At 39.3% G+C, this 11,493-nt stretch overlaps 1 protein-coding gene across 1 annotated transcript; it reads left to right on the top strand.

Moving 5' to 3' along the window:
* Nucleotides 1-1,197: 1,197 nt before the first annotated feature.
* Nucleotides 1,198-7,524, top strand: LOC127566225 (uncharacterized). The gene is made up of 3 exons (XM_052008209.1): nucleotides 1,198-1,216; nucleotides 3,113-3,317; nucleotides 6,814-7,524. Exons 1-3 carry the CDS (start codon nucleotides 1,198-1,200, stop codon nucleotides 7,019-7,021), a joined length of 432 nt encoding a protein of 143 aa, XP_051864169.1. The 3' UTR covers nucleotides 7,022-7,524.
* The last annotated feature ends 3,969 nt before the right edge of the window (nucleotides 7,525-11,493 follow it).

The raw sequence follows: 11,493 nt of genomic DNA, 5'->3' as shown, positions 1-11,493 counted from the left end.
ACCCTAACCACTTGGCGAGAGGTCTAACAAGGTTGAGCAACCAATCACGTCTTCGTCGCAATGCCTTACCTACCCAGCGACCGACTTGAGGAACGCGCAACCAGAATGCAGTCTTAGCACACTGTTAGTTAAATTTTAATGTTAAGATTCGTAAACTTATTGTTAGTCTCAAAATTAAGAAGAAGATTCAATAAATAAAAGCAAAGTTCTCAAAAAAAAAAAAAACTGTATTAAGCCAAAGTCGACTTCCGTTTTGCGTACGTTCGCGACCGCATGTTTTTTTGACAATATTATGAAAATTAAAAATCGATAAGCCCCATAATTTACACTAACCAAAGAGCTAAACAAATGCTATCGAAGAGTAAAAAAAAAGTTTCAGGAAACGTTTGTTTTCGATTTTATTTTTTAATTTAACTCGTACGAACGTACGTTCGCGACCCGGAGAAATGCCCATATATGATGTCGCTATATGTTGAAATAAATATTTTAAGATTATAATGTAACTAAAATTATGTTAGTCAATAATAGACCAAAAGTGAATAAAGAATATTCTGTTAAACTGACGGAGCATCATTTGAGGTGGACTCAAGTGAGCAACGCGCCTGCAGTTTTTCGGCTGCATTCAGTGCTGAGCAGAGATTATGCAATAAACAAGAAGCTGCAACAGAGAACATCGCTGTGCTTTGAATATGGAAGAGGAAGATGCACTGATATGACATAACAAATGCTGTCGAAAAAAAATTATAGCTCTATCTCTTATAGTCTCTGAGATCCAGTGTTTCATACGGACAGACGGACATGGCTAGATCGTCTCGGCTGTTGACGCTGATGAAAAATATATATACTTTATAGGGTCGGAGATGCCTCGTTCTACCTGTTACATACATTTCCTGCCGGCACAAAGTTATAATACCCTTTGGAATGTGATACTATATCGATGTAACAAATACACCGTTCGGTTTATTTTTAGTATATTTGTAATTTGGTATATTTAAAAATACCGCAATATTTAGCTTTTATTCAAAATATGTAGCGGGTATCTCACAGTCGAGCACACTCGACTGTAACTTTCTTACTTGTTGGTACTGACACTGTGCCTAAAAAGTACCATAGTTTGAAGGCTAGCAGGTAATAGCAGTTCATATTACACACTTTGGGCGCCACTGATTCACACTTTCGGCTAATAAAAAAGTTAGAATGAATCCACTTGAATCCGGTAAGTTCGACTCCACGAAATACAGGTGTGCGCTAATCCGGGCTCGTTGTTAATACACTGAATTACTATTACGTTTTATGAGCTACACATTTATAGACCGTTGATTTTTTTGTAATATATACCTTGAAGATAATAAAAAGCCAAACTTTTAACAAATTCAATAAAAATTGTAAATTTCAGAGGAACTCGAAATCAATGCGCGCAAAAAGAAAGAGTTTTGTACAACGCTATTTAAATATCAAAATTTGAATTAAATGCCGCTAGCGAGACCAAATTGCCCACTGTGCGTTGGTTTCATTATCTGCGGACCCCATATTAAAAATATAGAGACGTGGAAACACACACTTTTGCCAAGTACCTACCAAAATCAAATATGATTCGAAAGGGAAAAATAAACAAAATTTAAATAGGAATTTACAAATTAATAGTTTTGCAAAAACATAAACCACAACAGTCGAAGACAAGCCAACAGCACAATAGGCAAAGACTCTCTTTTAACTGCTTTGATCTTTTTACTAGTAAACACTAGTAAACATTTCACATATTAAAAGTAAGACAAACACAATGACAACAAACCAAGTTCTGGATTTTCTTGGAACACAACTAAAAGTTTAACTAAACATAAAATATACTTTCACAAAATACCCCTTTTTTGTGTATTTTGTGAAAGTATATTTTATGTTTAGTTAAACTTTTAGTTGTGTTCCAAGAAAATCCAGAACTTGGTTTGTTGTCATTGTGTTTGTTTTATTTGTTTTTATTTGATCAAATTATTTTTACGAAAAAACTTTGACAGGAAAGTTATCTATTAATAAGGTAAATAGCTTCAATTTCAAAATTCATGTTAAATAATTCAATTTGGAGCACTCCAGCTAACGTGTGATCTCTTTAAAAGGCGATTTGAACTAGAAAAATAACTTCCTGAGCGCAGCTGCGCACTATTTTTAGAAAGTACCGTTAGATTTCCAGTAAAATCCAGTATGCCAAAGTTTAGACATCAATGTGAATAGCAATGTGAGGTAACGTCGCTTGGCCAACTGTTATGCTGGCCCAAGAGCGCACGTGAGCATTCTTAGAAAACGACTTTGGTTGGTCAATGCTCAAGAGCTCTGTCGTCACACAGTCCGATCATGCTAAGGGTAATTCTCTGAGGGATGTCGCGTGCGACCATCTTTGCAGTGACAAAAAAACATAACCTGAAACAATTTTGATGATGCCAGATGATGGCAGGTGTGACCACTCAAAACAGCTGACAGTGTGGTCGCGATCGATTGATACCGATAGTGACAAAGTTAGTATACTACTAGTATACTGTCATGCAGTCACACTGATCTAGTTTCTCCTTATGTTGGTCACCCTGCCCACTTTTAGTGTTTTTTCCTATATCCTTTATCATATGTTCTACATTCTCTGAGCGACAAAACAAGTGTATTTTCAAGTGCAATAAAAGTAATTGTAAAAAGTGAAAGTGTTTATCTTATCTATTCGACGCCCCCCTGAACATTTTGGTCCTTCGAGCCGGATCGCTCGACCCCAGTAACAGCATTGGTTTCAAGTTAAGTAATACACTTTTTTTCCATACATTTTTTCCAAGTGTCGTGTTCGCGCCACTTTTTCCTCATACCTTATATATATGTGACACAGCATATATATAAGTACATAAGCGTTCCACCGGCAATTTCCGCTATCTTTTCTACTTTGTGTATACGTTGCACAGTATATATGTATATGTATATCCATATATTTATATGTATGTAAGTTAACACCAGAGTTGTTTGCACCGAACTGCAAGCTACGAAACACACCGCAGCGCATAACCAACGACACGTGCGCAGCGTCAGCTATATTTCGATCACTAACGTCCGGGAACCAGACGGTAACCCGATCCTCGAAAAGTTAACGGAAACGTAAACAACTACCACACCAGCGAAGACGCAATACCGTCAACTACAGATTCAGCAGTTGCAGCGGTACGACAACAACAACAGCCACGAGCCAGCAATGGTAATTGCAATGACTGCAATTACAACGGAAACGAGAACAACAACAAAGTAGCATTGGGGACGACAGAGCAGCGCCGCCGGCAGAACAACGAGCAGAGGTGGGTTCATTCTTTATCAAATAATAATTAATGTTTAGTTTATAATTTGAATCAGTAAAATAAGTCGAGCTCGTCTCGCATTTGTATTTTTTTATAAATTCAAAGAACCATCGTTCGTATTTTGTATGTGTAAGTATCTATACAGTTTATATTTTCCGTTTTGGCCGTTGTTGTATGTACTTTGTTACATTTCTGTCGTTCCGCGTTTGTCTGCTACTAATACACTCCAGTGTATGTAAATTCTTCGTGTTTTTTTTCTAAATAACAAGGAAGTTTGCACGTTCATAAGAACAAACGTGCGTAGATCCACTATACATATACATACGACACACATACACACACTTATCCATATATACACGACACTTACATACATACATTCACACAATTACATCCATCCATAGCACACATATATATTTGCTTATATATTAAGCAGCAGCAACTCGTAATCAATTGTAATAAAGATTTACGCTGCTGTTTGTGTTTTATTTAACATTTTTCCAACATCGATATTTTCGTCTGTTTATACCCGCTACCCATAGGGTAGAAGGGTATTATAACTTTGTGCCGGCAGGAAATGTATGTAACAGGTAGAAGGAGGCATCTCCGACCCTATAAAGTATATATATTCTTGATCAGCGTCAATAGCCGAGACGATCTAGCCATGTCCGTCTGTGTGTCTGTGTGTCTGTCCGTCTGTCCGTATGAAACACTGGATCTCAGAGACTATGAGAGATAGAGATATAATTTTTTTTCGACAGCATTTGTTATATTTGCACGCAGATCAAGTTTATTTCAAATTTTTGCCACGCCCACTTCCGCCCCCGCAAATTAAAAAAATCGAATAACAAGCGTAATTTTAAAGCTAAAGTTTCGAATTTTGGTATATATAATAACTACTATGATAGTTATGATTCCTGAAAATTTGATTGCGATCAGATAAAAATTGTGAAAGTTATTAAAGAAATACTTTTGTATGGGCAAAAACGCCTACTTACTAGGGGTCTTAGTTGCTTTGGCTGACAATCTGGTATATTGTGCCGTCTATGGTATATTTTGAATACGCTACTATGTCGATATACCAAATATACCATTTGGTATATTTTTAGTATTTTTGCAGTATATTCGGTATATTTTGAGAAAAATTCCGCAAAATATATTTCTTTTATTCAAAATGGGTAGCGGGTATCTCACAGTCGAGTACACTCGACTGTAGCTTTCTTACTTGTTTCTGTCGGCCTTGTGACAGCCGAATTTCTTCTACAATTTGTGCTTGCTGTCGGCTGTCTGCGTTACTTTCAGTCTTTGTCGAGGAAAAGACTCTAAAGTGACTGCCGAAGCATAGTATGTCCGAAAGCCAAAAGGGTGAGAAAGATTCCAAGCACTCACTCAAGCTTCCGACCACAGCTCGTCGCTTCGGGGTCCAAATCCGTTAAGGAAAAGGTCACTCCTGCCGCTCAACTCCGAGTTAAAGTTGATCGTCCGTCGCCATCTGCTTCTTCGTCGGCAAAGACTCCGTCGTTGCCTAAACCTCCAACTGCTGCACGTAGTCAGGCAACTACACGATCCGTCCAGGCTAAACTTAGCCAAACCCGTACGATGGCTCTCAGCAACTTCGTCGCCGTCTCTGACAGACTGGTGCACTTCGAGAGTCGGGTCAGAGGGCCTGCAGCCGAAGACGACAATGTACACATGTACGAGAACCGTCGTGACTGGCTCATGCACTGCATCGAGACGGCGACAACGAAGGCATAGAGGTCATAGAGGCGAAATATGACAACTGCTATGCAGCGTATGAGCGGTGTCTCGCCCGTGTGAAACGGCAAATTACCCAAGTTTCCGGGTCAACCAGTAGTGAAGCATCCGCTCCTCCTGTGTACTCAAAGTACTCTTCAACCTGTCCACGGTTTTGCAAGAGTGCAGCGATTGCGATGGGGCAGCGATTAAGGAGCTGCATGGCACAATTCAGCGGTGCTTGACCGCTCTTGACCACTCAGACATTTGAGTGTCTACTCCTTTCGCCGATTTCATCCTGGTCTTTCTTTGCTTATCCAAGCTCCCCAAACTTACAATCTCTTTATGGGAGCAATCATTGGTGGACAAGTCCAAGATTCCCGCATGGCAGGACATGAGCACGTTCCTCAACGAGCGTTATCGTTCACTCGAGGCTGTTGAGGACGTGAAGCAAACTTTCAACTCGCAGAACTCTACCGCTGGACCATCCCGTTCACAGCAGAGTTCAAAGCGAGTTAACTCTTTCAAGGCCCGAGTCACTCAAAGAGGCAAATCGTGTGACTTGTGCTCAAAAGAGAATCACCCTGTCCGGGTCTGTCAAGGCTTCCTTGAAATGTCGGTCAATGATCGGATGACCTACATCAAACAGAAGAGCCTCTGTTTGAATTGTTTTGCAAGAGGTCACCAACTCCGAGAGTGTACGAGTGCGCACAATTGCTTCACATGCAAGGGGCGGCACCACACTCTTCTTCAACGGGGCGATAGTGCCCATAATGGTGCCTCTTCCTCTTCTCCGATACAGTTCACTCCGAATCAATCGGCAACAAATGTGCAAAATTACTTTGCCATTAACGCTCAGAACATCCTTCTCGGCACGGCGGTTGTCAATGTATGCCATCTAGGTACTACATACACCGCACGAGCACTAATCGACTCGGGGTCCGAAGCGACTTTCATTTCTGAGCGTTTATTCCAGCGCATAAAGTTGCCATTCCAATCCGTGCAAGCCCAAGTATCTGGGCTGAATCATGCAATTGCGGCCCAACCGCAGAAGTTATGCAACTTCAGCATTGGTTCTCCAACGAAGCCGAGGCTCCATATCAAGACCTCAGCGTTCGTCATTCCACAGTTGGCAGAGAAGCTGCCTCCATTCCATGTGCGATTGAACTGGCAGATCCATACTTCTACAAAAGTGCTCAGATTGACATTTTAATTGGCGCGGATATCCGTGTTTGGTTGGATTCTCACCGGCCCCGTCTCCCAGAATGTGTCGATAACTGTCTCTGCGTTTTCGACGAGAGCCGCCATCCAAGCAGACGATCAACTCGACAGATTAAGTCCCAAATTTTGTGAGGCGGAGGATACTCCATCGAAGCTGGTTAGCTGCGAAAACACAACTTTACGTAGCAGATGTGGCAGATATCGGGTGACTCTTCCATTCCGGAAGCCTGTTTGCATTGGATTGGGTCACATGACACCCATCTCGCCGCAGGCGGTGGTCACCACTCCTAATTTTTATCTGCCTCATCATTCATTCAAATCAGATAGGCACCGACACATAGGTCTGAAGACCCGTCGCCAAACTGAAGGATGGAAGGACTGACGGACGTATAACCTCCTACTTCGTTTTTCTATTCGTCGTCCTGTGCTGTCCTATACTGTCCTGTTCCATGTGTCATTGACAATGTAAAGAATCGACTGAATAATCATTTGTTCTTGTTTCATTTCATGTTGCATGCCCTTCTCCATGTGGATGGGCCTCAAGTTTGCACCAGGCGGCCACAGCACCTTCTTTGCCCACATTCTTTGTACACATTGTGATGTACTTCTATTACATGATTGCTGCCATGGAACCCAAGTACCAGAAGTTCCGTGACCATCTTTCTACGATTTCTACAAGCCAAATACGTGAATGCCCAGTCGTCAGTGACGACGCGACGACCAACCGGAACCGACTTGATCTTGAACTCTAGCACGGCCACGTTCCCGCTCGACGTCCCCCCATAGACCGACCTCACCTCCGCCCGAGGACGTTTCCAACTTCGCTCACATCCTTGCTACAGGATAAGGCTGTGAGCATCCTCCCGGCGGCCAACATCCTGATCGACACCGGGTGTTATACCTTCGAGATGCGAGCTCTGATCGACCAGCCGTATCAGCGCATCCTTGGCAACAGCCTATCGGCTTTCCGCCACCCGCGTTGGTATGGAGGGCGTATGCACGGCGATCATCCGCTCACGCTCCGACCTGTCGATGGTGAGAACTTGGAGCAGTTCCGCAGCATTACGCTCGCCGACTAGCGCTGGCTCCAGTCATCGATGGTGTCCTGGTGCTTGGCACTGATGTGTATCCGCACATCATTCATCCTGGCATCCTGCCGAGCACCAACGGTTTGCCAATGGTCCAGAATGGTCACATTGGGTTGGATTCTGTCCGGTCCATGTGGACAATAAAACAGTTTGCAACTCATTGCAGGGGGGGGATGTTGATGCCAGATGATGGCAGGTGTGACCACTCAAAACAGCTGACAGTGTGGTCGCGATCGATTGATATCGATAGTGACAATGTTAGTATACTGTACACTTTTAGTGCGTTTTTTCTACATATCATATGTTCTACATTTTCTGAGCGGCACAACAAGTGTATTTTCAAGTGCAATAAAAATAATTGTAAAAAGTGAAAGTGTTTATTTTATCTATTCGACGCCCCCCTACATAGATTAGTACTTTTATTAGATCACTGGCCAAGTATATCCAGTATAGCCAGATCAACAAATCTTCGTTGTCGCATATGATAACCAGCCACCAATGCAGTAGATGGTGGATCGAGTCGTGGCAATGTACCCAGGGTAAAACGGAGCGATGTGCGTCGCAGACGTGCTATCTAGCGCTGGAAGGCTCTACAAGAGGCCAATCCACAAACTGGCGCCAACCCTTCATTGTGGCCGACGTTGGCGAAGTTAAACGTTAAGAAACGTTAAACGTTAAGAAAGTTTCGAATAAAGTTACTATACTAATTAGGCCGAAGCGAGAGCGCAATAAAGCTTTCGTGTCGCTCTCCACTTCCTCGCCTTGCTTTTCCACTTTAGTTAATCAACTTGCAACTGAACTAAGAGAACAACAAGTTCGATGCACTGGAAATGAAAATTTCTCTTCGTCACTTATACCCAAAATAAATTTTTTAACTAAGCTGTTCACTGTTAGTCTGATTGTTTGCTTTAAACTACAGCGCCGGCGTAAATTGGTTTTAGTTTTTTTTTAGAGATTCACTCGCGAAGCAACAACAATTGGTGTCCACCCGGTGACGCCATGAAAAATCACAAGAGCTTTTATAATATTATATTCCGCTTTATTTCGCGAATGAATTGAACTGGACCTAACTGTTATTGTTGCCAAAAACGAAAATGACGACGCGCTGTAACTTTTATTTACGGTTGCCACTTCAAAAATTTTTAATGAGCCAAAAAAAGATTAAAAATGAATCAATTTTAATAAAAAAGAGCCAAATTTTTATTTATTATTTATTTTGAATTTTTTTACTTTTATCATACGAAAGTAATATAAAAACAGAAAAAAACAATTTTTCTGCAATGAAACAGATTAACAGCTAGGGCTTAAGTAATTCTGAGACCACACAGACATATCATGAGTATCTTATCATAATTTAAATCTTTGTGCGATCGAATATAGTGCGTTTCTTTATTTCAAATTAATTTCTTGCATAGCATTATGCTGTTAATTGAAAACATTTTTGGCTCTGCTGCAGCAGAGCTGTGTGGGAGTGATAACAAGTTGTGTACAAAAGTAATGAGATCTTTAAACACACTTTAATCTTTTTAATGCATCGTTTCATAATTTCAGCATTTTCCACTGATTTATTATTTTGTCGAACTCTGATTCGCAAAGGTATTCAAAATTTTTTACCAGTGAAACAATGTTCCACTTCTCAGCGGAAAGAACTTTGGCAGGAGTTATTAAAACCAAATTTATTATTACTTTAATGCTGTTAGATTGTTCTTCTAGTAAACCACACATACACAAATGTACATGATTTCTTTACTTACTTGTCCATTTTGCACAATTTATTTTCGCACATTTGAGACACCACAATCTCCGCCAAATTTAGAAACACATGTGAAAGTTAGCATACCAATACCATACCTTGTTTAAAGCTTCAATACCAGCGGAACAATGTAGTTTCGATCTGGCACTTTTAGGTTTCAGACATTAATCACTTTAAGAATTGCAAAAAAAAGCATTAATAAACAAGCAAGAAAGTTACAGTCGAGTGTGCTCGACTGTGAGATACCCGCTACATATTTTGAATAAAAGCAAAATATTGCGGTATTTTATTTTCAAAATATAATATAATATAAACGGTATATTTGTTATATCGTTATAGTACCACATTCAATATATACCATGGACGGCACAATATACCACATTGTCGGCCAAAGCAACTAAGACCCCTAGTAAGTAGGCGGTTTTGCCCATACAAAAGTATTTCTTTAATAACTTCCACAATTTTTATCTGATCGCAATAAAATTTTCAGAAATCATAAATACAATAGGTATTATTGTATACACCAGCTGTAGCTTGAAATTTAAGCTTGTTATTCGATTTAATTGATTTTCGGGGGCGGAAGTGGGCGTGGCAAAAACAAACATGATCTGCGTGCAAACATAACAAATGCTGTTGGAAAAAAAATGATAACTCTATCTCTTATAGTCTCTGAGATCTAGGTGTTCATACGGACAGACGGACATGGCTAGATCGCCTCGGCTGTTGATGCTGATCCAGAATATATATACTTTATAGGGTCGGAGATGCCTCCTTCTACCTATTAGATACATTTCCTGCCGGCACAAAGTTATAATACCCTTCTACCCTAACTGTAGCGGGTATAAAAATGAATTCGTTTTTTCAAATGTAAAATAATTTATATAGCTATTAGCAAAAAATATCCAAATTCAATAAAAATGGGCCAAAGCGCCAACGAGAAAAAAAAGAGCCAAATCTGCTTTTATTCCTCAACTGATTTACTTCACAATGTTAAGTTACATTCTAAGTCTAACTTAGCTAAAGTGGCGAAAGGAGGAAATTCGCTCAGAGAGCGACACGAAAGCTTTATTGCACTCTCGCTTTTAATATTAACTATTATAATTATAATTTATTAATTTACAGGAATCCCTTAATTTACAGGAATAACTTACTGAATTCATTTAATTATTCCTCTTCGTTAGGCTCTAAAATTTTAAATAGTTTGTCATGGTAAAAGTAATTAGATAAGGGATTACCGGTCTGTTGGCTCAGCAACAAAGATAGGGTGGAATTTAGGGGCTTGTGCCATACATACATATGTATGCTATAACAACTGATTGTAATTCCTACAATATTCAGCTTGAGTGACATTAAATAGTGCTTGCAGCAACAGCCGAGGCGACATAGCCATGTCTGTCTATCGTCAGTATAAACACCTACATCTAGTATCTAAGAGTTCGAAATATAAGTTTTTTTAACAGCACTTTGTTAAGTACAAACATTTGGGTAAGATCAGATACAAATTTAGAAATTATTTAAGAAATCATAATATGGTAATGAACGGCATCTACTGTCGGGTCTTATACCCTGTTTAGATTAGGCTGCATCATTGAATAGACGGCTGTTTGTAAGAGAGAGATAACTAATATAGCCGCATCATCAAAGATGCGACAATAATTCTGAAAATTGGTCGAATTTTGGCTAAAATTTTTGCGTATTTATCGAAAATGTGTGGTCTTGATGGAATCAGATAATTATTCCACTTACAAATTTCGACGCTTGAAATTTTTTTGATACTCTTTGGAATTCTTAAAAAAAAAAAACAAATCAAAAAAAAAAACAAGAAAATAAATAGAGGAATAAGAAAATGTATAAGGAAATACATCAAGACGATCAAATTGACTACTTATACAGGAATATGATCGTTACTGTACAAATTGCTTAATATGACGCAAAACGTAAATACGTAGTGTCAATTCATAAATAATAAATAAAATTTAAAGCCTTATATTTTTTAAATGCCCTCAATGTCGCATAATTTATTAAATTGCTCATTTTTGGTTGATTCGCATCTAATGCTTTTGATATTCTTCTTTTTTCTGTCTGAGGTTGTTTCCGTTTGCCCAAACCGCTGTTTAATTGATGTAATTAATTGATTGATTGCATCTTACAATCGCGTCACTCAAACATGACCACTTGGTTGGTTTTTTTTTATATAAAAAAATGCACAATGATATTACATTTGTTTTGCAAGCGCAATTTAGATATATAAATATAGATTTGTAAATTTTTGGGTATGTACATATATATTTAAAAGAAATGTGTTAAATACAGTAAATCGTGCAAGTATATTTCAATAATCGTAGATATTCTCGTTTTTAAACAAAAACACTTTGATTAATAT

This window comes from Drosophila albomicans, chromosome 2R (assembly GCF_009650485.2).
Source record: "Drosophila albomicans strain 15112-1751.03 chromosome 2R, ASM965048v2, whole genome shotgun sequence".
Classification (NCBI taxonomy): Eukaryota; Metazoa; Arthropoda; class Insecta; order Diptera; family Drosophilidae; genus Drosophila; species Drosophila albomicans.
The sequence above is the reverse complement of the archived record's forward strand: the minus strand, read 5'-3'. Positions and strand labels throughout refer to the sequence as shown.